The sequence below is a fragment of the Amphiprion ocellaris genome, chromosome 4 (genome assembly GCF_022539595.1).
Source record: "Amphiprion ocellaris isolate individual 3 ecotype Okinawa chromosome 4, ASM2253959v1, whole genome shotgun sequence".
Taxonomy (NCBI): domain Eukaryota; kingdom Metazoa; phylum Chordata; class Actinopteri; family Pomacentridae; genus Amphiprion; species Amphiprion ocellaris.
In genome coordinates this window covers 25,752,895-25,779,875 of record NC_072769.1, presented here as the reverse complement: position 1 = coordinate 25,779,875, position 26,981 = coordinate 25,752,895, and the positions used below count along the sequence as shown (strand labels likewise).

Sequence of the window (26,981 nt, the reverse complement as noted above, 5' to 3'; positions counted from 1 at the left end):
CAAGCACAACTTTTATAGTCTGTTATCGCTTTGAAAAAATGTCCTCACACCTAAGGTCAAAACGCTGCAATTCAACAACTTCATTTAGAAGACACTTTTATCCAAAGTGACGTACATCTGAGAGTAGATCCAACAAAAGCAGGGATTTAGTCAAGAGAAAACCTGGATAAGAGCCAAAAGACAAATTCAGATGTGAATTCAAACTTAACTGTAACTCAAAAATATGCAGATTTATGCATCAAGTTAACAGAAAGTACCGCTCCAGACAATTTGCACGTAAATCACATGCAGTCACACATTTTAAAACAGGAGCGCCGCTGATGATGTAATGTGTTTTTGTTTACATAAGCCGTAATAAGAGATTATCAAAACTAAATGACAGTTGATGAGAATTTTGATAAGCATGAGGCTGCAGAGTGGCAGCGAGGTGACGAGCCAAATCCTAATATTCTGCAGGACTACAGGCTGTACCGGGTGAGCGTGTGTGTTCACTGTAAAGGCTGTGTTTGTTTGTGTGTGTGACACCACTTGCATGGGAACATGAGTGGACTTTAGGAGGATTATCTGAAGCACGCTGTGTGAATGTGAGCATGTGTGTGCGACTGTCTGCTCCTGCACTTGTATCTCTGCAAGGACCAATTTGAACCCATACATGCTGTTTGGTGCTGAAAGGAATAGTCGAGTAATCCCGTAGTCAACTTACGCAAGATAAATTGGGGATTACACTGTTTTGGCAACCAACAAATCGTTATTTACAGTCATTTTCAAGTTTATATGACAAACTTTGCACAATTCTGGCGTCACAATCGAGAGGATTTGCTGCTTCTCGTTCTCAGAAGTGACACTTAATGAAAATCTTGGGGTAGCTGTGATTTTACACCAAAGTATTATTCAGTTAATCAACAAAATACTCAACAAATTATTGAAAATAACCATTTAATTCCTGTCCTAATGCGTTTAACTGCAACTTTTCTTTAACTAAGCTCAAAACAACTACAAACAAAGGAGTCTCTGTCTGTATGTGTGTGTGTGTTGCGTTCGCTTTTCTCGACAAACGTTCATCTAATCTACCTGACGCTTGGCAGGGGTGTTGCTGGGGACTCAGAGAAGTGAAATGTTGAGTGGAGGTCATTTGGATGAGTGGTGTTCATAGGTTTTCTACAAGCTGTTTTGCTTTTACAGCACCATGTTTTCAATGACATCCTCAGAGCTCACATTTGAGATATTCTGTTCGCGAAGTTGTGAACAAGCAAGTGAGTCTCCCATTATGGCAATACTCTACATACTGTGGATGCAGTGAGCTTGTCAACCCTACTGAACAACACTTCAAGTCGTACTTTTGAAGTATTTAAAATCTGGGGCTCATCTATACACTGTAAAAAAAAAAAAAAAAATGTTTTTTTAACGGTAAAATTCCAGCGGCTGTGATTGCAACACAAACAAGGATCTAGTCAGGAGAAAACAACCTGGAGAAGTGCCATAAAACAAGTTCAAATGTGAAGACTCATGTGCAGCAGGGTCATGCACATGCAACAGGTGTGAGCCGTAACTGTAAGGACTCCTGTGATGCTGTTTTATCAACCTGTTACACGCAAGTTTGTGAGCACTGGATGGTGCACATTTGCAATTGTAAAAAAAGTTCTCAAACTAAACAGCATTGCTACACTGTTAGGATTCCTAAAAGTGTAGCAATGCTGGGAACTAACTGATTATTGTTTCCCAAGGAAACACCAGTGGTGTCCAAATATAAACCAGGTGCAGTTTTTTTTGCTTTTCTAAAAAGGCAGTTACAGAACTTTTTGATCACGGAAGCTGAAATGACTCTCCCTTCTCTCTCCATTTGACAAACAACAATGCACACCTGACTCAGCTTTTGAACATTGACTATTGACTACTTCTCCGCAAAAAGAACTTCAATATGTCGTTTTTTCCAGCGGAAACAAAACCAAAATTATAGTGACCCTGAATTACAAGCGTGTCTATTAATACAATATGCAAGCTTATAATTAAATATATACATGTGCAGTGACTTAGAAAATGTGGAGTATCTGCATGTGTGTGTGTGTGTGTGCATGCAGGCTGAACACACACATGCAGAAAGACACAGATGGCCACTGCCCAAGGCCTCTTACTAACGCATGAGCACACGCTTGCAGTTAGCCCGAATATACAAACGCGTGCACTTTCTCCCCCATTCACATTTGGGCTTCATAAGTGGAACATGAAAACAGAGATCATCGTGTAAGAAGGGGGAAGAACAGCCCGAGGCTTGTACATACAATAAGACCCCACAGACAGAACAATGCAGTGTTGTGCGGCAGGGATGTTTGCCAGTCATGTTCAAGAGAAACACGTGTCGCCTGCTTCTTTTGATGCACACTTACTATCTTGACTCGGTGTCCTGGTGTGGCGGTGATGTCCCAGGTGCACTCCTTACGGCTGGGATACTTGTCTGGCCAGTTGGGGCTGCTGAGGGTCCCACTGGGGCTGTGGATCTTATGCTCACACTCAGCTGTACACGCACACAGAAACACACAAGCACACACACACACACACACACAGAGGAAGTTAAAATCATGGCTGCACAGGAAAAGGTCAGAGGAAATGGAAAGGGAACAGGAAGGAGAGAAACAAGAGAACTAAACGAGAGAGAAAGGATTTCAAAGAAACACATCCTGGTGACAAGTTCGGTGTGAATTTCACATGGAGACATGCACGCATGCTTTGCACAAACACTGCTACAGCAGGATCTCTGTTTTATACACTGTAAGTGCAGTAGCCAACATATTGTACACATAAAAAAATGAAAGAATAAAAACTAAATTTTCTTTTAATACAGAAAATAATATAACGGCACACAACTCATTCAGATGGTAGTGAATGCAGATCAGCTATATAGAATATTTGTACATAAGCTACCTGCATACAGTATTTAAAAGGAATTCGGTGTCAATATTACTCCACAAAGGAGGCGGACGATTGGCGTTGGTTTGTCTGTCTGTCTGTCTGTCTGTTAGCAACATTACTCAAAAACGGACCGACAGATTTGGATGAAATTTTCAGGGAAGGTCAGAAATGACACAAGGACCAAGTGATTAGATTTTGTCAGTGATGCGGCTTATAGTCTGAATCTAAGGATTTTTTCAAGATTTCGGCCGTCAGAAATGATACGACTGAGCAGCCTTGGCAGAATATTGCGCTCTCTGCTCTGAGTTCTAGTTTTGTATTTTATGTGAACCTTAAAGGTGATCCTTATCTAGCCTTTTGTTTTGTTGTTTTTTTTAAATTCCTACAAATGCATTAATTAGTGTGAACAACATCAGCGTTTCCAGCCCTTAGTGACTGGATGTTCAGGATTGAATTTTCAAAAAATTATATTACATTCATTGGGGATTCGCTTGACAAGTGTTTACGCTTTCATTTCTGACTACATGGGAAAAAAAGTAGATCCAATAGGCTAGAAGTCAAATTCACTCCTCTTCTTCAAAGCAGAAGAAAGAAAGCACTTCTTGATCCTTTGGCTCGGCTAGCTTCATTTCTCTATTACATTATGGAATGAGTTACTTGGCAGTCTATTGCTCTGTCATTGACACCACTTACTTTACTGGATTCATCCCAGAAAACAGTTTCAAACTTCTCAATATCACACAGTGGTATTCACAGAGTCTGCAGTGATACCAACAAAATCCCATGAAGAATTTGACCATAAAAAGCATCATGAAAAGTGCTGCAGTATATCTGCTTCACTTCTGCTGCCCCTAAGTGACAAACTGTAATGATGCTCTTTAATACAACGTGCTAACAAATGTCTGATATCTCACCCTGGTTGAAGCTAGAATCTTACTTTCCTCCTGGAGAATCTGCCTCAGTTTAAAAAAAACAAAACAAAACAAAACACCAAAAACTACCCACAGCAGCCCATAGAGACACACATGGCATGTGAGTGCGTATGGTTTGAGTTAGATGAATGCCACGGCTTTATGAAGGTGTTGGGAGACAGGAGGCATGCACAAGACAAGATGTGTTCGAGAGTGACGACGTTTATTTCTCAGACAAGCCAAACCCATGTACAGCATGAAATGGATGTTTACATGAACATTTATAAATGTGAAGGAGTTTTCTAACAGGAAACAGATTAAATACAGATGTTAAACTCCACACACACACTACTGTTACAGAAAACCTTCACACCTGGAGTAGCAAGTTACATGACACAGCTTTAATGTGTTTTATCATAATCCTGCCAAGTATAAACAAGTTATTGTCAGAAACGTGCTCATTTACAACGCCAAAGCATCACAGTGTTACCAGCAATCAAATAAATAACTCAACAGTTTCAAGTTCAACATGTCTTCCTTTCATAAAACAGATTAAAAAAGAATCCCTGAGAGCATAGATGAAGTTTTGTTACACAACTGATAGGTGACTACTACTAACATTTAACAGTTACCAGTCTCCCTATCCAAAACGTCCATCTTCACATACTGAAACGTTCACACACACACACACACACACACACACACACACATGCTGTGTGTATATACACAACCGCACATGGACACAGGCTGTGTGATGGGAACATGGATTTGCATGACTCTGCAAGGTTACTGGGTCAAGCTGGTCTAATGCACATATAAACACACACACATACACACAGGAAGACGGCGCTACATGCGGAGCTTTCAACCTCCCAGATGTTTGAAACATGAGTCTTTTTACGAGCAGCGCGGGAAGCCTTTAGTGAGGTGTGTATGTGAGACTGATGTGGTTCATGTGTGTGTATGTCCCTGTTCAAAAGTTCAACTTCAAAGAGCTGCGTGTAATATGTTGATTCTACAGTTGTGTGTGTGCGTGTGTGTGTGTGTGTGCGTGTGTGTGTGTGGGAATGTGAAAATAATTTCTAATAAATAATGTTTTCTGCCAAACTGAAACCTTTCTGCTCTCCGTGTGTGTGTATGTGTGTGTGTGTGTGCATCTCCCACACAAACACACACCACAGCGAACACAGTTTTAGTGACTTCCAGGCTGTTTTAAAGTCTTTTGGGACAAATTATAGTCGAGTCTCCAACCTCTGGATTTTACACCCCGTGTGTGATTTATATCGTAATAATTTTACAGCATATTTTTGTGGTAATTGGCTTTAACTTGGCTGCATCTTCACACTTCACGCAAGGCATTCAAAACAAGTCTTGTGTCCTCCTGAGTCAAGTGAATGCAGATTTCGTGACCAGCAGCTAGTTATTTGAGACAAGTACAAGTCAAGTCACAAGTCATTGAAAGTAAATCTCAGGTCATCTGGAATAAGTCCAAAGTAAAGTCATAAGCTCTTTAGAGTAAGTCTCAAGTCCCTCAAGGTTGTCTCAGTATTAAAGGGCAGGTCCATGCCAAATGAAGAGAGCTACATGGAGAAGCAATTTGTTTTTAGGTTTTTTTAAGCCACTTTAATGAAGTCCTTTTGAGAAAATTCAAGTAGAGTTTATTATCTTTCAGTGCAGTGGGGCTTTCAGACGCAATGCAACATGCACTCTGCTTGGTGTTGGTTCAGCATACTGCTCGTATGCGTGCAGAGGACAAAGGAGAGTAGGTTTTCACTATGGAAATCTGACTTTTTTACCAACTTTATTAGGTCTGTACAGCCGTTGAAGGGAACACATAACAAACCTAAGATGTCTTTGCACTAGAGATGTCCCAATCTGCAATTTTTTCACTGATCAAAATGGCACAAACCTAAGCCAGATTTTTTATTTCCGTCAGCTGTCACTCAGAGGGAGAGCGCAAACAGTGGCAGAACATTATGGTAACGATCAACGATTAATTTATGACACTAGTTGAGCAGAGTGGACATTTGTACTGTACTGATGTTGCTGTTTCAGTCTATGATCACATCATTTGGGCTGTAAAGATGGCTGATCTGTTATGAGTCTGGTATATCTTAAACACGCAAGTTCTGGAAGGAAGGCATTAAAGTGCCACCGTAGTCTTTGTCATTGTGGCCAGTTGTTAATTAAATCCCACAATGCTCTCTGATTGCCAACACAGAACTTAATGAGGCTGGAGTGATGCCACCTACTAAACAGTAAGATGCTTCACCTGGTGGTACAGCCAGGAATTACAGCTAATCTACAACACATTTTCTGAAAGGCATGAGAGAATGCAGGTTTTCATTTTCTTTCTGGAGCTTGAAGAGCCGCAGTACATCCTATCATTGCTTTACTACATTTTAGATATTACCAGATAGAGCTTTACAACAAAGTTTGTGACCATAGATGGAACAGCCTGGATGGAAAAATGGATTTTTTTTTCTTAATGCACAGCAGAGCGAACCAGCTGTCAAGCATATACATCAGATTACTATCTGATTGTGAGTTGACACTATGTATTAAATCATTTAGAGTCATGTGGTTTGCACAAATAACCTACTAACAACAAGCTACCAAATTGTTGAAACACACCTGACGTTCCTACTTAGACAGAAACCTGTTTCTATGATAGGACTTTACAAATTCAAAGTTATGTCATATACCATATATTGCCTTCAGAAACAATGGTAGAAAAAAACTACTCTCTTCCTATGTATGATCTCTGACAAAATCATGCATTGTTTGGAAATGATGCTGTCTGTATACACTATATTGCCAAAAGTATTCGCTCACCCATTCAAATAATCAGAATCAGGTGTTCCAATCACTTCCATGGCCACAGGTGTATAAAATCCAGCACCGAGGCATGCAGACTGCTTTTACAAACATTTGTGAAAGAATGGGTCGCTCTCAGGAGCTCAGTGAATTCCAGCGTGGAACTGTGATAGGATGCCACCTGTGCAACAAATCCAGTCGTGACATTTCCTCACTCCTAAATATTCCACAGTCAACTGTCAGCTCTATTACATGTGGCCTTCAGATTAGCTCAAGAACAGTGCTTCAGCAGAGAGCTTCATGGAATGGGTTTCCATGGCCGAGCAGCTGCATCCAAGCCATACATCACCAAGTGTAATGCAAAGTGTGGGATGCAGTGGTGTAAAGCACGCTGCCACTGGACTCTAGAGCAGTGGAGACGCCTTCTCTGGAGTGACAAATCGCACTTCTCCATCTGGCAATCTGATGGACCAGTCTGGGTTTGGCGGTTGCCAGGAGAACCATACTTGTCGGACTGCATTGTGCCAAGTGTAAAGTTTGGTGGAGGGGGGATTATGGTGTGGGCTTGTTTTTCAGGAGCTGGGCTTGGCCCCTTAGTTCCAGTGAAAGGAACTCTGAATGCTTCAGCATACCAAGACATTTTGGACAATTCCATGCTCCCAACTTTGTGGGAACAGTTTGGAGCTGGTCCTTCCTCTTCCAACATAACTGTGCACCAGTGCACAAAGCAAGGTCCATAAAGACATGGATGACAGAGTCTGGTGTGGATGAACTTGACTGGCCTGCACAGAGTCCTGACCTCAACCCCATAGAACACCTTTGGGATGAATTAGAGCAGAGACTGAGAGCCAGGCCTTCTGGTCCAACATCAGTGTGTGACCTCACAAATGCACTTCTGGAAGAATGGTCATAAACACACTCTTAAACCTTGTGGACAGCCTTCCCAGAAGAGTTGAAGCTATTATAGCTGCAAAGGATGGACCGACGTCATATTGAACCCTATGGATTAGGAATGGGATGTCACTTACATTCATATGCGAGTCAAGGCAGGTGAGCGAATACTTCTGGCAATATAGTGTATGTGTGTATGCGTGATTGTGTGTATGCTTGTGGTGCGGGTGCTTGTGTGTGGTGTATGTTAATGGGGTGGGAGGTCGGGATTGGGGGTTGAGGAGGACTTGGAGTGATGATATTTCTGGTTGCTTGGGTCCCCCAATTATAAGCACTTTTGCTTCCCTGGGGTTCCCTTTCATGTACATCTGCTGTAAACTACTTTGGCAGAATATATTTGTCTTTCTGTGTGCATCAATAAAAATATTTCTGAATCTTAATCTGAATCTGAATATAATTCAGCGAACTGAGACACAACATCAGCTTTTGCTCTGTTTTACCTCCATGCCTGATTGGATATCTGGTTTCCGTTGGCTGCAGTTGTACTAATCACAGCAAATGCAGGCATTTTTCTCAATGCAGCGACAAACCGTTGCCGTGCAGTGCAAGCTGTTGCAAATAATGTGTTTCAGAGCATTCGATATCATTGGTGCATTCTGTCTGAAAGCCATTTTAGTCTCCAGCCCTTTGGAGAGTTTATTTTAAATCTCTCCATGCACATTAAATGATGGGACAGAATCACAATTTTTCAGAACACAGTAAAAAAATAGGTACAAAGGAGTAAAATATACGTGAGACATGGTAAACTAAAGTCAAGATGTCCTATAACCATATAATCATAGCTACGCCTTTTATTGCACAGGATTATTAGAATTTCAGTGATTAATTATTTATGTTGCTTTTGTGTTGTTCCAGGATTTAACATGTGAAAACAGCCTTTAAATTTCAACAGTCAAGTTTTACACCTTTTAGGCAAAAAAACCCCAAAAAAAAACATCAAAAATTCAGCCTCATAAATTACACCATGCCTGCTTTCAGGTCTCTACTTCTGCTTGCAGGTTATGAGTATAAAATACATGTAGGTAAAAAAAACAAAAACAAAAAAACTTCCTTCAAATGTAAAAAGCCAGCCTGTCGTCATGTGGATGTGGGTACACAGAGTATGGGGTGTACGATGGCCGATGGTTGTTTTTATGACTGAGCGTATGTTTGTGTGGATGCGTGACGACATGCATGTGCGCTCCCGTGTTCTTGTGCCAGTGCGTGTATGGATGTGAATGTACGTGAAACCCACCTTCCTTACAGTCATGTTTGTTCTCATGCAGTACAAAGCCATGGCGACACTGACAAACGTACGAGCCCACTGTGTTGATGCACTCGTGCTGGCAGCCGCCGTTGTCCTTGCTGCACTCATCTTTGTCTGTGAGAGACACACATGCAACACGTCACTCGTGGAAAACATCAAAGAGATGAAGGTGGAGGAGAGAGGAGGTGATTGGGGAGGGAGGGGCAGCGAAAGGAGGAAATATGAAGAGAAGAAAATGAAAAAATCGAACTAGGAAGGTCAGTGAAGTTAGGGAATGTGACAAAAGTGGGGGAATAAAAACAGTGCCAAACTAACGGAACAATTTTCAGCTCTACTTTTTACTATGAGGCTGAGAGTGAAAGCCCAACAGGATGGTCGGCAGAAAAGACATCCCAGCTTTCAACACCAAATTGTTACAGTAGCAACAATTTAGCATCTATCTATTATAACAACCGAAAGATTTCTAAATGAAATGTTACAGGAGAGGTGAGTGTAATACATGAAAATATTGAGAGAAGTTTGCATTAATGAGAAGTCCACCAAAAGAAAACTAACAGATACGTTTGCTCGTGTACGTCTGCTGCTCTGAAACTGTGTTTCACGCGGCTCCTTGAGGTCAAAGTCACGGCTGCTATGTGGTCCCGACTCAACCCTGGCTCGGAAACATTTCCGACCGCAACAGCTGTTTCCAGATCAGCTGTGCTGTCAGACCACCGCTGCTGCATCAGTCAGTCTGCTGTGTTCGCTCAGCCAACTGAACGGAAACTGTGAAATCTGACGAGAGCTTCAGGCTGTCTTCATGTTATCACGAAATTATGGAAATAAGAGACCTACTTCTTAGATATCTTTATGCCTCGCCACAGTACATGGTACAATAAATCTGGCATACAGTTGTCATGGTTATCTGTACCTTTATTTGCTCAATACATCGCCTCCTTACTTGTTTTAGGATATTGCAAATATGTTTCTAGTACATTTATTCTGTTTCTTTCCAAAAATTATATCATGGAAACAAGGAACAGACAACAACACCCCTTACTGATTACATTTTGTGAGTGATGCGGCTACTATACATCACTATAACTATGACAACAAGTGAACGCTACGTCAGCTGCCTGCTGACGATCACATGATTACGATCCTAGTACAAATCGACCACTGCGGACTTATCGGGACTTATCCGTCGGAAATGATACAAGGAACAATTGATTAAACTTCCCGCCGCCCGTTACGTATTTAGGTCACACGATTCGGTATCCGTACATAACGTACGCATGCATAACACACACCTGTGCTCAGTGCAAGGTCATTTTGTTTGTGTGTACATCTATACTAAATGGCCACATTCTATGAAGCCGTGATTTCTGATCATCAATAAATAATAAAACATGGTGCATCTCTAAAAAAAATATGCTGCATTTCTGATGATGCCTTATGGGGGAATGAACAGCCTTGGCGGAGTACTGCACTCTCTGAGTGCTTTTCTTGTTTTATATGCATTTTCTCAAAATTCAAACTGACATGACTTATCTTTGCGTCTTTTTTGCATCCACTAGAACTTAAAATAAGCTTTTCAGTATTTGAACAATGTTTGGCTTTACAAACAGCAGGCTGAGAATTTAAAGTGTTTTACTGTCTGTACACCTGAAACAATAACCGAAAGGACACAATCACGGTGTTGTCTCACTGCTCAATCATTTCTCTCCCTCATCCTCTAAATTATAACTTCTTCAAACCACAGAGCTTCGCCACAGGATGACTGGGTGACTACAAAGCCCTTTAGAGCAGCAGCAGAGCGGATCACAGGTGGGAGGTGGAGGAGTCGCTGTGTGTGGTGCCGCCACATTGACAACAGCGATGGAGGCGAGCGACCAGAGGAGGTGGGGACGGATCGACAGCCGCACGGGAAGTCAGTAAACGTATGGGGACGGTGTGGGAGAACGGGGCAGGGTGTTGTGGTGCGTATATCAGCAAGAATCTGATTCCTATAAAGAGATGCGAGATTAGACACAGACGCTGACTCTCACCTCAACTCAAGAGCTTGTGAATTAAACTAGATCTGCTTTTAATGAAACCACTAAATCCTCCTCTCTGCCTTTCTCTGTGTGTGTGTGTGTGTTTGTCTGTGTCTGATGTGGTATTACAGTGCTATTGTGGGCTCAGTCTCACCCTATCACAGGCTAAGAAGCTTTACGGTTGGTGCTACACAGCGTTCATTGTAGCCGTCTTCAGGTCAAGCACAAAATGTCCACACACACACACACACACACACACACACACACACACACACACACACACACACACACACACACACACACACACACACACACACACACACACACATTATCACATGGGGATTAGTAGTATGTGTGGGAGGCTGAAGGGACCTCCCTAAAGCTGCTGGCTTTTTGCCAACCAAAAGCTATCCCTGGAAGCTTCTGACAATAGCTGAACCGCACAGCAACTTTTACCACACACACGCACACATTATCTGCATCCGAGTGAGTTCATTTCTGCACAACCAAACTCCACTCGGCAGTTTAACTGTGTGTTCCAGGTGTTGTGCAGGTAGCTGTATTTTGACAAGCTCATCCAGTTTTACAGCTTCACCTCAGAAGGCAACCCTGTCTCCACAACATCGCACAACCAAACTTCAGCAGAAACGTATTTTGTCCTGGATTATGTTTGTCTGTAAGATAATATAAATACCTCGACCACTCACAGAACTGTTATTAATTTGATGAATATTGCTATATTATATTATATATATGGATGACAGATGTTTTGGAGCTATTGTTTGCCTCGTGATCTATTCTAACGAACCTGTTTTTGTTGTTTTTCTTTGCTGCTCATTTCAATTAAAAGATCAATTTAGAATTTTACTTTCAGAGCTTTTTGAAGAGCCATCTGCTGTTGCTGTAAGTATTAATTCATTTTGTTTTATTACCAAGGGCGGAGCTATGTGACGATTGGCGTACGTTTGTTTGTCTGTCCGTCTGTCTGTCTGTCAGCAACATCAATCAAAAATGGACTAACGAATTTGGATGAAATTTTCAGGGAAGGTCAGAAATGACACAAAGACCAACTGATTAGATTTTGGCAGTGATGTGGCTTATGCTCTGGATCCACTGATTTTTTTTTTTTTTTTTTTTTTTTTAAGTAATTTTTTTGGCCTTTTACAGCTTTATTTGATAGGTGCACTGAAGACGGACAGGGCCGCGACCGGGAATCAAATCTGGGCCGCTGCGTCGGGGACCAGCCCCTGTACATGGGTCGCCTGCTTAACCTGTTGAGCTATTGGGGTGCCTGATCCACAGATTTGTTAAAGATTTCTGTACCATTGCAAGATAGCAGCACGCTGTCACTGTAACTATGACAACAAGTTAACACTACGTCAGCTGTCTCACATGATTGCGATCCAACTACAAATCGACAGTTGCAGACTTTTTCGGACTTGTCTGTTGGAAATGATACAAGGAACAAATGATTACACTGTGGGGGTGTTTCTGAGTCCCATCAATTCCCGCCGCCCGCTTACATATTTAGGTCACGCAATTCGGTATCCGTACATAACGTACACATGCATAACATGCCTGTGCTCAGCGCAAGGTCATTTTGTTTGTGGGTACATCTATATTAAATGGCCACATTCTATGTTGCCGTGATTTCTGTTAATCAATAACTAATAAACAAATGCTGCATTTAAAAAAAAAAACAAAAACGCTGCATTTCTGACAATGCCATATGGGGGAATGAACAGCCTTGGAGGAGTACTGCACTCTCTGAGTGCTTTTGTTGTTAATGGATGTTACAATCACATTCTTGTGGATACAAGACAGTCGTTTATGTCTTCTGCTCAGATCCACAATACAGGACAGGAAAATAAATTCCCTCCTTTATAATTTAATTGAAAACATCGGGACAAAGTCTTCAGTGTGCTTTAACAATAATAAATGGCCTGCATGGTGTTTTATTCTGACAGTGATATGGGCTCTATTTCCTTTACCTGGAGCGGTTATGTTAGTATTTTGACTACATGTCCTGAATTATAAGTATGACATGAAACGAGTAAACTGGAATGAGCATTGACTTAGTATTCATCATAGTTTTCTCAGACAAATTACATTTCTGCTGCAACGTTTAGTTGTGTGATTTTGTAGAGATGGGGTTGCAGAAGTAGCTGGGATGATTAAATTTAAGTTTAGCTTGTCATGATTTACTCTTTGAGTTACTTTGTTGTAAATGCTAAAGTAAGAAAAGAGAAATTTGGATCTTGTCTTCAGGACAGCGTCCTAAAATTGTTATTATGAGTTGTTAACATCCAACAAATTCATCCCTGTAACAGCAAGTGGGGGATATTTGTTGTCTTTTTTTAGTGGGAAATGATGGCTGTGTCCCATTTTCCAACTAATTGTCATGGTTTATACACATAATTGAATGGGCAAAACTAAAGGCATTTCTCCAAGGGTTTGACATTATTAAGAGGAAGGCAGCCAACTAGTAAACATGGATTTAATGATGCAGGTTTCCAAATTTTGAAAAAAGCCAGCTGTAGTAAGAGACACTGACCGTAAAGCTAACTGTTTTTTTTTTTTTTTTTTTTGGTAAAATAAACAAATCAGTATGCATAATAAATTAATTTAATGTCTGAGAGAAGTATTTATGGAGTTCAGTGAAAAAAAAAAGATTCATACTGGGACTTTTCTTTGTTTATCGTGTAAATGTTCAGTAATGTTCCTTGATGGGTTACTCATTTAATTTTTAAATAAATAATGTCAAGGAAAGGCAAGTTAGGGGCCTTTTAATGTTTATTCAGTTCCTCTTTTTGTTTGTTTATGATCTGGCCCCCTGACTTCCTGTAATTTGGCAAAGCTGCCTCCAAATCCGACATATATAAACATATTCATGACTTAACAACTTGTGGTGATGCTATTAACACATTTTATACAGTAAAAAATAAACTGGCTCACTGACATCGTGCATGATATTTCTTCTTACTAAACGCTAATTTTTAAAATATTAAGTACAAAACAATCATACTAAAGACTGTTTTTAAACACAAAAATATATCATGACATAAAAATGGTGTGCAAAGTTGCATATTAAATAAGCAAATTATGCACTGCATGAAACAATGAAAACTTCAAGATTAATTATTAATAATAATTAATGGAGGTTTTCAATTCCAGCTTGCACAGGATGACTGGAATAATATCACTGTAATGTTATATCATCTTGATTTGATTCCACTGACACTAGAATTTCAAATTATTGCCCACTCTTGGTTAATACTGAATAATATTGAGTAAGAAACTGGGCCACAGCACATTTCCCTCAGGAGTAGAATGGATTAGACATTGATCCACGTTGTTAAAAAAGGATCTATCCATTCCCTCACATCACATGGTCGACCAGAGCCAATCAGAGATCCCAACTGTGAGGTCATGTTACCTCTGACCCCTGACGAGGACGCCAGCTTGCTGTTGATGCGGCCACGAGGTGGAGAACGGCCGCGCTTTATGTCCTGGCATGACTCAAACACAAACATACGCTCTTGACACAGTGCCAGTCTGTCTGAGGGAGAGAGGGCAGAGCGAACGGTGGGTACAAGTACGGATTATTTCCCCAAATACCAAAACATGTGAGCGACCTTCAAGGACATTACAGCAAAAGAGGGCATGAAATCAGACATCTACATGTTCAGACAGTGTTGGAAGAGTGTCGACGCATCCTGCAGCCACTTTTCTGTTCAGTTGCACACCTGCATTGTTGCAGCTATTACAAAGAAAACTCGGAGTAAAATATTCAACGCTGTTTCATGATTTATATCCCATTCCAATGCAGAAAGTAATGTGATATCAGTGGAGGTGTAATGACTCTTAATGACTTTAACAATCTTTTCCTAATTTTTTACTTGCCTAAACTAATCAAAGTGAGAAGTTTTGGCTAGAAATGAGGTCTACAACTGACAAACTTTAGCATTGCTTATGTTGGCTGATCCGCTAAAGACACACAAAGATTCTACAAAGCAGACTAGCCGAGCTGTTTTGCATCTCATATTAATAGCGCTTCTCTCTATATTCTAGTATGTTTCATAAAAAGCATGTGTCTAATTTGTCTGAGCACTGAAACCCGTCAGAATCAAAAGTTAAAAAGTTCATCGGAGGTCAGGAGCTGTGTTCAGCTTGAGTTTTCTGGCAGTTTCAGTGGATTCCAGTGGTAACGAGCAACAAAAACCACAAACCACTCCTGCACCATAATCCACTTCTCCACGTCCATCTGTGGATGTTCCAAACACTCACATTTTGGTTTAAAATAAAGTCAAACACACCACTCTGCCCACATATGAGAAAAACAAACACACACAGGCCACCTTACCTGAGAAGAAGTGAGCCTTGAAGCCCTTTTTAGAGACGGTGTTGTCCGATTTGAACTCAATCCTCATGTTGTTGTATTGTGAGGTGATGACCTCGGGGACCTCGGTGCCACAGTATTTACCGTGAAGCTTAGAGTCGGACGAGAGGCCGCTGCGCACCTCCACGTAGTCGTATTTACACACCTGAACACACAAGTAAGGTTGTTGCAACACATATTAATAAGGTAGTTGATATATTTTGTCGTTTTGATCAAAACTCACCTCGTTGCCCTCCAGCTCGAAGGCCTCAAACTGCATGGAGATGCGGTACTGAGTGGGAGCGACCACCTGCCACACACAGTTCTTGTTTGGGGGATATTCTTTGGGCCAGCCAGGAGTGCTAATGGTTCCGTTTAACTTGGACAGGAGACCGCCACACGCCGCTGCAAATGCACAAATGCAAACAATGTAAACACAGGTAGAAATATCCATCCATCCATTATCTATAGACTGCTTAATCCTCATTAGGGTCGCGGGGGGGCTGGAGTCTATCCCAGCTGACTTAGGACGAAGGAAGGAGACACCCTGGACAGATCACTAGTCTATCACAGGGCTACATATAGAGACAAATAATCATACTCACATTCACACCTATGGACAGTTTAGAGTTACCAATGAACCTGAGCATGTTTATGGACTGTGGGAAGAAGCCGTCATACCTAGTGAGAACATACAAACTCCACACAGACAGATCCAAGGCCGGGACGCAAACCGGGAATCTTCTAGCTGTGAGGTGATGGTGCTAACCACCAAATCATTGTGCAGTCCAGATAGAAATGTATGCCCTCTTTTTAGCTTTTCTGTTTTTATTTTGAAAAAACCGAAGGCACTGAGATTATATGGGAAAAGTCTTCAATTGTATTTTTGGGCTACACACATTCAAATTTATTTTACTTTCAACAGAAATGATAACTGGGAAAAGAAAGCTTATAATATAGTTGAGGGGCCCCAATAGCTGAATGGTTAAAGCACGGATTGCCAGTCTATCACAGGGCTACACATACAGACAATCAATCACACCTACAGACAATTTAGAATCACCAATTAACCTCAGCATGTTTTTGGACTGTGGGAGGAAGCCGGAGTACCCAGTGAAATCCCCACACATGCACGGGGAGAACATGCAAACTCCACACAGGCAGATCCCTGACTGGGATGCGAACTGGAGATCTTCTATCCGTGGCAACGGTGCTGACAACTGAGCCACCATGCAGCCCAGAAATATATGTGCTCTTTTTAGCTTTTCTGTCTTTATTTTGAAAACCACTGCAGGCACTGAGATTATGTAGAAGAAGTCTTCAATGCTACTTTTGGGCTACACACTTTAAAACTTATTTTAAATTTAACAAAAATGATAACTGTGAAAAGAAAGCTTATAATATACTTAAGAGGCCCTGATAGCTGAATTGCTAATGCTGCAGTGTCAATGCTTCATGATCGACAGGCTGATTTTTCTGATGTTGGGAAGTTGAGTGTGGAAAGCCTCGATCCGATCAGGAACATTCTTCCAAGGGCCACTAAATTCAACTAAAAGGAAAATGTGCGTGAGGAAAACCAGACCTAAAAATGATTGATAACTTAAAGGGCAAGTGGACAACGTTACATAATGCACATAACTCACAAAATACCTGTCCTTTTATGTCCCTCTCATGATCACAGGGCTCATTGTCAGACAGTTATCCATAAAAAAACATAGCATCAAACCCATAACAGTGGTACTGAGATCTGTATTTATTAGCGTACGTGACATTGTGCAGCTCCACATCCTCATGCGATGTCTCTTTGCATATACAGATTTAGTTTTGTTTGCAAAATCCACTTTTCACATAATTCCTCCCACACTTTAAATCACTGGGGATTTCAATATACAATAACTACTGCTGTTCTGAAGAAATATCGCACCAGCAAAGCTTTTCTCTCTCTCTCTGCCTCAGAAGTGGTTTGTTCATTTCTTGCAGTATGTGGGTCATAATGGGGAGTTAATCTATTTTGTGGGATTAAAGAACCTTCACGGCATGTGTGGCATTGGAACACGAAGGCATGTGGAAAGATGTTTTTTCCTGTTGACGGAGGCTGCTCGGATGTTTTCTTTCTGTTGTGTTTTTGATAAGTTAGACTCACATCCTACAGAAACGCAAAGCAGAATACACAGGAATTAAAGCATAGCAAACACACATATACACTCAGAGTTACCTTCACAGCTCTTTTTGTCAGGGGCCAGCTCATAACCAGGGTCGCAGGCACACTTGAAGCTGCCGAGAGTGTTGACGCACCTCTGCTCACATCCACCATTGTCTGGCTTGGCACACTCATCTTCCTCTGAAAAACACACACATGAGAGCACATAACAAAGAAAAAGCCACGTGAAGAAACACAATCAACCGACACACACACAAAGAGCTTCTCTCTATCACACACACCTTTGAAAAAGTTAGCAGCAAAGCCGGCCTTGTTCACCGTTCCGTCCGAGACGAACTTCATCCACAGTGTGTGCGACGTAGAGCGCACATCCTCGGGTTTGTCGTAGCCACAGAATCGGCCAATCAGAGGGCTTGTTTCGAGCGGCCCGTCCCGGACTTCCAGGTAGTCGTAGGCGCAGCTGTCGTGCCTCTCAATCTACAACGACATCCATGTTGATGTACACAAACACACAGTGAGATACACAAAACTGTCGTTAATATCAATACAGTAACATATTTTGGGTTACGTGTCGCACTGGGCGTCGTTTTGTATCAGACATTTAAAGACTGACACCGTTAAAAAAAATTTAAAAAAAACAAGGATTTTGGCAGCTGAGGCACCAAAAATTTTTGTAAAATAAGGGAAAATAGTCTGATTTTTAGGTCATGTTCATTTTATGGCTTTTAAATGATTAATTAAAGATATATACATGTACAAAAACAATGAAATTACCTTCAAAATATCATAACAATATAATATAATATTTAAAGTAATTCAAAGTGTTGTTGTGAAAGCTTCCATAATTATCATAGTATATATCTCATTTAACAAATACATCTATGTAAAATTATGAAGCAATACTTCTGCTGTTAATTATCATTGATCTGTATTTAAGTTTAGAAATATATTTATAGGAACAAACTTGAATTTCACAATATCATGTATTAAACAATATTTGTGAAAATTGCAAATGCGTTATTCTGTTTTTTAATGTCAAAAAATACCAGTTTCTTTTTAAAAACATTTTTATGGTTTCTTTCTTTAAAAAAATATATTTTTTATCCTTATTCAGACTATATTCAGACATAAATGTTCATGTATGTCAAATTGATTTCTTCTTTGTGTAACTTTGTCAATAATTTCTTGGGTTGCTATGACATTTTAACCACATTGCTCAATTTAAAAATGCAGTTGTGATATTGTTAGAAAAAAAGCAGAAAACAAGGAAAACAGGATGCAAATAACAGCATTGTTTTGCCATTTTACTGCATAACAGCACACATGTTTATTTTTAATATTAATAAGCAATAAGGTAATCGGATTAGTTTTATTACATTATGTACAGAAAAACAGTCTACTATGGTAAGCAGTAATAAGTTTGGACTCTCATCTAGTTTCACAAAACTGTATCCTTGGTGTCCGATAGATTAACTGCTCGTTACTGTTGTTGATGGATTCCACTTCACCAGTGTTACCAGGCTCCCACATTTCAGCAATAAAGTGATGAGGAGGATTTTGTGGTCACAAAAAGAATGCCAAAACAAGAAAATTAATAACAAGGGAATAAATCTCCCCCGTCCTTCATCATCAACAGATCTCCAGCTGCAGACAGAACAGTCGGTATTTTGTGTTGGTTTGTTTGTGTCACAGCTTTAATTCTACAAACATTAAACACGATCTAAAGTGACAGCATTTAAGAGCAGAGAGCAGTCGGATGACCCATGAATATTATAATGTTCTGTATCATAATCAAGCATCATGAACCTCATTTATTTTCCCCCCAGAGATTATTCTAGATCATCTCCAAGAACACGCATGCATTGCTTCACGTCATGCTGTTCCTGGAAAGCCCTAACAGGCAAGTCTTGCCAGTTGGCAGCCATCTTGGTAATGTCATGGAGCAGTTATTTTGGGCCAACAAGGCCAAGCCCCTTTTTCAATGAATGGAGAGAGAGACATAACTGCAATTTCTACGGTTGCTGGGGTTTAAAACTCCATGTGTAGAATTACCAGTTAATCTGATCACAAAATAAATCAATAAATGAAAAAAAAAAAAAAACATTGGAAAAGTTTGGTGACTTTTCACCAGTTACATTTTTTAAAGTCTTTAAAGTGTTGTGCAACAATTTTATGTTTTCCCACCGAATAGTAAACAATAGAACAGGGAATAGAGTAGAATAGAAAATTAAATAGAATAGAAAATTAAATAGAATAGAAAATTAAACAGAATAGAATAGAACAGAACAGAGAATAGAACAGAACACAATAGAAAAGTATAAAACAGAATAGAACACAACAGAATAGAACAGAACACAACAGAACAGAATAGAATAGAATTGAACAGAACAGAACATAAAATAGAATAGTACGAAACGGAACAGAATAGAGTGGAACACAATAGAACAGAATAGAATAAAATAGAATAGAATGGAATAGAACAGATAGAACAGAATAGAATAGAACAGAACAGAACAGAAAATAGAATAGAACGGAACAGAATAGAATGGAATAGAATGGAGCACAATAGAACAGAATAGAATTGAACAGAACAGAACAGAACAGAACAGAATAGAATAGCTCCACTGAACAGCTGACCTTTGAATCTACATGTGTGCAGTCAGATTAAGTCGTTTCGCAAACTGACATTTTTACGACATTAAAACTACGAATCTAATCCCCGACTGCCTGCTGTGTGTCTCTGTGCGATTATACGAACAAAAAACGACACACAATACACACACACGCACCACCACTTTTATTAACTTCCTAGCAGCTATACGAGCGTGAAATTTGACCCAGACATTCCTAAGCCCAAAGAGGGAGGTGGGAGGGAATGAGTCACCTCGAAGGCCTGGAAGCTGAGCCCGACGTTGTAGCTCTCAGACACGGTGATCCTCCACACACACTCTTTGGAGGGCCTGTAGTCGTCAGGGTAGTTGGGAGACTGAATCTGGCCCGAGTCCTTGGTGATTTCCCCTCCACAGATCGCTGCGCAAGAGAGAAACATGATGAAGTAGCATCGGTCGCACTGACCAAACACACCTGAAACACATTCTTTGTGCAGTATGAATAACAAATGCCCCCCAAAAGACCTCTCGCAGTAAGTTTACAATCTTTTAGTTCACTCATGTATGGGCCTTTATTTCTTTGTTGGACTGAATGATAGCTGGATTACCTTCATAAATTGCAGCGAAGCCTTTTCCAACCCAGTTGCTGCTGCTGCGGAACTCAATCCACATTCTGCTGTCGGTTGAAATCAAGACTTCGGGAACTTTATCTCCACAAAACCTGCCTGTAAAATACACACACAAAAAAACAAAACCTGGAATGTGACTGCCATAGCTGTACATATGTAACTCATGAAGTCACATCTGTATTTATCCATATGTAAACTCACTATGTCATATATGTACATATCAATATGTGGACTCATCCTGTATCTTTATTTTTTAATGTTATTGTACTTGTAATTCTTGTCCTGCTTCTTTCGGCCTTATCTGTATTCAGCTGTTGTAACGTGTAAATTTCCCCAGTGATGGATCAATAAAGTTTAACTTATAAGTATCATATCTCATTCTATTGTATCTTATCTTATATTATCGTGTCTTATGTTATCTTGTCTTATTGCATCTCATCTTATCTCATCATCTCATTTTATCTCATCTTATCTCATCATCTCATTTTATCTCATCTTATCCCATCTCATCGTGTTTCATCTCATCTTTTATCATCTTATCTCGTTTCATCTAATCTCATCTCATCTAATCTAATCTTATCTTATCGTATCATTTTTTCTCATCTTACCTTATCTTATCTCATTTCATCTAATCTCATTTTTATCATCTTATCTCATCTTATCTCTCTCATCTCATTTAATCTAATCTTATCTCATCTCATCGCACATGTTATCTCATCATCTTATTTCATCTCATCTCATTTTATATAATCTTATCTCATCTTATTTAATCTCCTCTTATCTCATCTCACCTTATCCCATTTCATCTCATCTCATCGTATCTCATTTAATCTCATGTTATCTCATTTAATCTCATCTCATTTTAATGTTCAGTGAGTGCAGTGAAAATACTGTTTTTGAAATAGTTGATGTTAACATGATAATCTTGTTTAAAGTTCATGTTTAGTCCGACAACAGCCATGAGTCAAAAACATTCATTTCACTACGGTGAGTGCATTTGGCAAAAGTTTGATCTTGGTTTATGTTTTGTTGCGATGCAAAGAAAAGTCATCTGGCACCACTTTGACACTGAAAATCTCAACACTGTATGTAGAGTAGCGTGTAGCATGTGTTATAATGCTACTGCTTACACAGTAAATTATACTGCTGCTGAAATAGCGTTCAGGAGTTGTAAAATCCTGCCTCAAAGGAGTACAAACAGCTGTGCAGCATCTTGGCGTCTCATCAGCCTTCACCTGCATTTCCTGGCTTGGATTTCATCTTCTCGCGGATATTTCCAGCGTCAGCATTTGTGTATTTTCCACACATACAGTGTATTTGTCAATCTTGATGAACAGTCACCACAGTCCCGAAAATTCAAGGTAAATCTTTCAAGAAGAACTGGAGCTTAATCGTCACTATTACCACTTTTAAATAACGTATTAATGTAACATAACAATAACAACCTTGCAGTGTTGTAGTATCCAGGTCGGTTTGTTGGTAGGTTGATATGCACTCGTCAGACCAAATTCTAATGAACTCGACAATTGCTAGGGTCTAATTCATTATTTTTGGCAGCAGGAGGAACAGACTACATGTAAACAGATTTTCACAACTGTGAACTTCACCAACCTAATGGAGATTATACGGCATAACTTAATTCAAACATGTAAGTATACAAAAACACACAGTGAGATACACAAAACTGCTGTGAATATCATCGTCCAGTAAATGTCTCAATGCAGTAACATGTTTAGTGTTATGTGTTGCACTAAGTGTCTTTCTGACATTTAATGACTGTCACTCTTTTATATTTCTACACTACACTGTAAAAAATAACAGTAAAAAAAATTATATTTTGGTAGCTGAGGCACCAAAAAATTCAGTAAATATCAAAAAATCTCCTCATTTTTAGATGAAGTCATGTTCATTTTATGACTTTTTACTGTTTAATGAAGCATATTTACATGTATAAAAACAATTAAATCCCCTGACAATATATTTAATTAGAAAACAAATTCATCAAAAAGTTTTGTAGTGAAGGCTTCTATAATTATTACAGGATATCTCTCTTTTTAACAAACAAATCTATGCAAAATTATGAACCAATACTTTTTTTTCCCTGCTCACTGTGATTAATCGTATTTAATTATAAAAAATATATTTATACGAACAAGCTTGAATTTTACAGTGCCATGCAATAAACAAAATTTTTAAAATTGGAAATGCACTTTTTAGTCCTTTTATGTCACTTTCTTTAAAAAAAGATTTACAGGGTTTTTAGTTTTATTTTACAGACAAGTAAATTCACAGTCCATTTGTGTATATTTTCATTTATGTCAAATTGATTTCTTATGTAATTTTGTCAATAATTTGTTGGTTTTAAGGATGCAGTGGTGGCGTTGTTAGACAAGAAAGCAGAAAGCAACTTAATGAACGTTTAGACTACTTTAATTGAACATTTGCTCAGAGTCGGTTTCAAACTAATTGACACCTTGTCGACAAACTCGTCGACGTGGCTGCATTTTGTTCAAACGGACGACCCAAAACGTCGAGTGTAAATTTTGCAAACAGCAGATTGTAAATCCCAGCTCAGCAACCAACGTGGCAGATTTTCTAAAACCTTTAGGCTAACTTGTCTGTATGTATTCCTTAATAGGTTTTGTGCTGGGATCACCAGTTGATATAGATCTATATTCAGAATTTTAGATGAATATAGGCAGAAAAATACTAGCTTTTTATGTGTATTTAGAATTAATTTAGTCTAACACTAACAGGGAGAGTGCACTTATGGCTGATTAAGTGAATTTAAAAACAACGAAATTTGATTGGTTGAAGAGTAAGTACGTATGATTCCTACAGCTTGTGCATCCAAATTTGTTGGAAGAAGAAGTGTCTCCAATGGATTGGGAGGAATTTCCTACTTCTCCAGCCTAAACATTAGAAAATCCAGTGGAATATTTGAATAGTGTGGTGTCACTAAAGCTATAAACAAGGGCTAGTGAAAATGGTCATTGTCTCAATGACTCCAATATGACTGAGTCTTGTTCTTACCAAGCAGCGGGGCTTTCCTCCAGTATCCATCCCGAACCTCAATGTAGTCATACCAGCACAGGCTGCTTTTATACAGATCCATGGTGGTGAAGTTCAGAACAATCTGGTGGAGCAAAAAAGTAAAAAAAAAACAAAACAAAACCATAAATAATGTGTTTAATGCAGATCTGTGCACTTCAGAAACAAGATAAGAGGAGACACAGCAGAGGAAGGAGAGGGTTCTACCTGTGCTGTTAAGACTTAATCAATATACAGTTGTGCTGTCAGCGCTCTCTTGTTTTTATTGGCTGTGCTTGCACATTCACTGCACTGTAGGGTGTGTGTGCTTGTGTGTGTGTGTGTGTGTGTGTGTGCGTGTGTGTGTGTGTACCTTTTCTCCAGGTGTAACAGATATCCTCCAGACACAGTGTGTGTATGAAGGGTATCCATTGGGATATCCAGGAGATGAGAAGTTGCCCGTTGAGTCTTGGAGTGTCTCTCCGCATGCTGCAACACACACACACACACACACACACACACACACACACACACACACACACACACACACACACACACACACACACACACACACACACACACACACACACACACACACACACACACAGATGTAGTTACGTTTTTGTGGCAAGTCCTGCTGTTGTGTTTAATCCTTTCAGCTGTGTATCGATGACTTGATCGCACACTGTTAAAGAACACATGGCTCTCATAGCTATTATTGTTCTCAATCTGCACGAAATTCATTTTTAAACTGCCAATTTACTAAAATACATGTATTACATACTACTCTGTCAAAACAACAGGCTCACACACGGGCTGTTTCCATGCCAAAGTTTGCATCCATGATAGCTGATCCGTCCATATGGAAACTGTTAAGACATTCATTCCTAATTCAGAAACCAGTAAAGGAATTAAAATTACCCTCCCAAACAAACTCACGTCTCGTGTTGCTTTTGGCTTCTCTCAGTTTTGCATGTAGGTGGTTTGTGCATTCGTGTTCCTGTGTGTATCGCTACGCATGTGAGGTCCGACCGCAGTCGTGAAGCTCCGTCACCATTTAGCAGAATTTCAAAATTCCCCACTAGTACAGTCATTTACAGTAAAAGAGTTTTAATGAGTCACAGTGAAGACATCAGAAGCCGCAGCTGAATGAGCATTCTTTCATTTGCTCTCTTTACTCTTCATTCTGGGTTTAACGCCGTCGTTCCCTCTCAAAAGGAGGTTAGCCAAATGTGCCCCTCCTATCCCATCATGCATGCTGTTTTCCCCCACAATGCCCTGGGGCTCTGTTCATCTGTCAGTGAATATGGTATCACTCAAATATGACCTTATAAGGTTGAAGTTGTATCTATTTCCAGCTGGGACACACTAACACAGTCTTGCTCTCGCTCCAGTATCATACAGATTTAGTAGAATAACTGGCACATATATCGTGATATACTTAGGTGTATATATAAATGTGAACAAATGAATTATTTTCTACTATTATAGCAGAACAAAACTGGACAAAAAGTAAAAATATACACACAAAAACTATGTCTAACTGAATGTTCACTAGACCACAATATTGACACGTTATTTAATCTGTTTGTCTCACATTCAGAACATGATGTGATCGCTGTGACCTACAGCGTGAATACGTCTCGGGAATTGAACTCTGTGCCAAAAAGCAATGGCAGCATCAGCGATCATAAACCTTTGCGACATTGCGGCGCAGCTCAGCGTGAGCAGACCCAGATCACGTCAGAGCAGCTCGCCAGGGACCAGAGGAACGCTCGAACAAAACAGGCGTGAGCAAGAACCGACTGGACAAGTGTGTGTGTGATGTGTGAGAGGCCCCGAAAACAAAGAGGGAAGCATCACATGGAAAAACAAATTACTCAACTTCACCTCTGTGCCTCGGAGAGTAAAGGGGCGTGCAAGATTTGAAGCCAAAGATACAGGCAGATAAACAGAGGTCATCTTTTGTTTCCTAGTTGTGATGACAGCACACATGCACACACACCGACGCACACATTTTCGTAGAAAATATGTCAGTACCTGGACATCTATACAGCTTCCTTGCCTGTGCAATGTCTCCTTTACTGAGCCTGGTCCGCTGGCCGATAGCAGGCCGGACCCCGTTTTCATCTCTGGATGGAAGGATGGTGTCGAGGAACATCCCACTGCAGGAAGAAAGTGAGAAAACAGTGGTGTATTCTTAGTTGCTGTGTTTGAATTGCATTTTTGGAAACAGTCACTCTGGGTAAATACTTTTCACCCCATGCGTTTAGTGTTGTTTTTTTTTTTTTTTTTTGCATGTGCCGTGGAGTTGACTGGCTTGGAATTGAAGATATGGCACAGATTAAAAAGCATTATCACATGGAAAGCACGTAAAATGAAACCATGACTGTTCTCGCTGCCAAATCCAAACTGGCTGATTTTAAGTGGTGGAGATCAGTTTTACTGCATCATGTAATGGCTTAATGTTTCTGCCAGAGCAAATGTGCTGGAAAAGCTGAAGAAGCCAAGATGAGCACAAGTCAAAAGGATAAATTTTGTTGGTCTCAAATGATTAAAATGATTAAATGATGAATCTGAAAAAAAAAAACATGAATCAGAAAAAAAACACCTTTTTCTCTATTTGCCTTAGTAGGAGTTACTAAATATTTTACAGTTTCTTCATGAACTTCATTACCCTTACACTACAGTTTTTACAGATATTTATTACTTATTTTAACCTGTGTTTGGATGTGTGTGTGACTTGAAGCTTGTATATTTTTTTCCTTTTTTTTGGAGTATTTTCTCAACATAGTAACCGTTGCGAGAGTTGTTTTTAAATTGTGTTGTACTGACCTCAATGCAATGGCATTAAGAACAATTTATTTCAATTATTATGAAAACATAATGAAGCACTGATCAATTTCAAAATTAACTTACTCGTGGGAACTTGTCTCGTGTTACTATTGTTGTTCATCAGGCAGCAACATTATTTTATTCTAAGGTTAAGAACTGCGTAAAATCTTTTGTTAACTTGTTACGATAAGATACAATGCAGAAGTATCTTTTTTTGGCATTTTTGGGGGGAATTTCAGTTCAATTCAATGTTATTTATATAGCGCCAATTACAGTTCAGATTGTCTCAAAACGCTTTACAGAACCTATATGCCTGAACCTTTTTTTTTTTTAAATGGAGAAACGTCCATTTAAAACCTCCCAAATTTTGCATTTTGCTTTTATACAAACATTGATACAAAAAACTAATCATAAAAATCTAATTATAAAATAAAAACTAAAACACGAGATGTCGGATTTTGGCATCTTTGATTCATGAGGATAATGACACAA

At 39.6% G+C, this 26,981-nt stretch overlaps 1 protein-coding gene across 1 annotated transcript in view; it reads right to left on the bottom strand.

Annotated features, from left to right (window-relative positions):
• tll1 (tolloid-like 1) overlaps window positions 1–26,981 on the bottom strand; it is a 65,234-nt gene that overhangs the window by 6,606 nt on the left and 31,647 nt on the right. Inside the window, exons 8-18 of the mRNA XM_023287853.3 lie at window positions 25,695–25,819; window positions 24,028–24,143; window positions 23,658–23,760; window positions 20,604–20,720; window positions 20,271–20,416; window positions 17,668–17,863; window positions 17,441–17,566; window positions 15,470–15,630; window positions 15,211–15,391; window positions 8,821–8,946; window positions 2,385–2,512 (exon numbers count right to left, since the gene is read on the bottom strand). Coding sequence (XP_023143621.2) covers window positions 2,385–2,512; window positions 8,821–8,946; window positions 15,211–15,391; window positions 15,470–15,630; window positions 17,441–17,566; window positions 17,668–17,863; window positions 20,271–20,416; window positions 20,604–20,720; window positions 23,658–23,760; window positions 24,028–24,143; window positions 25,695–25,819 — 1,525 coding nt within the window. The remainder of the gene's footprint in view (window positions 1–2,384; window positions 2,513–8,820; window positions 8,947–15,210; window positions 15,392–15,469; window positions 15,631–17,440; window positions 17,567–17,667; window positions 17,864–20,270; window positions 20,417–20,603; window positions 20,721–23,657; window positions 23,761–24,027; window positions 24,144–25,694; window positions 25,820–26,981) is intronic.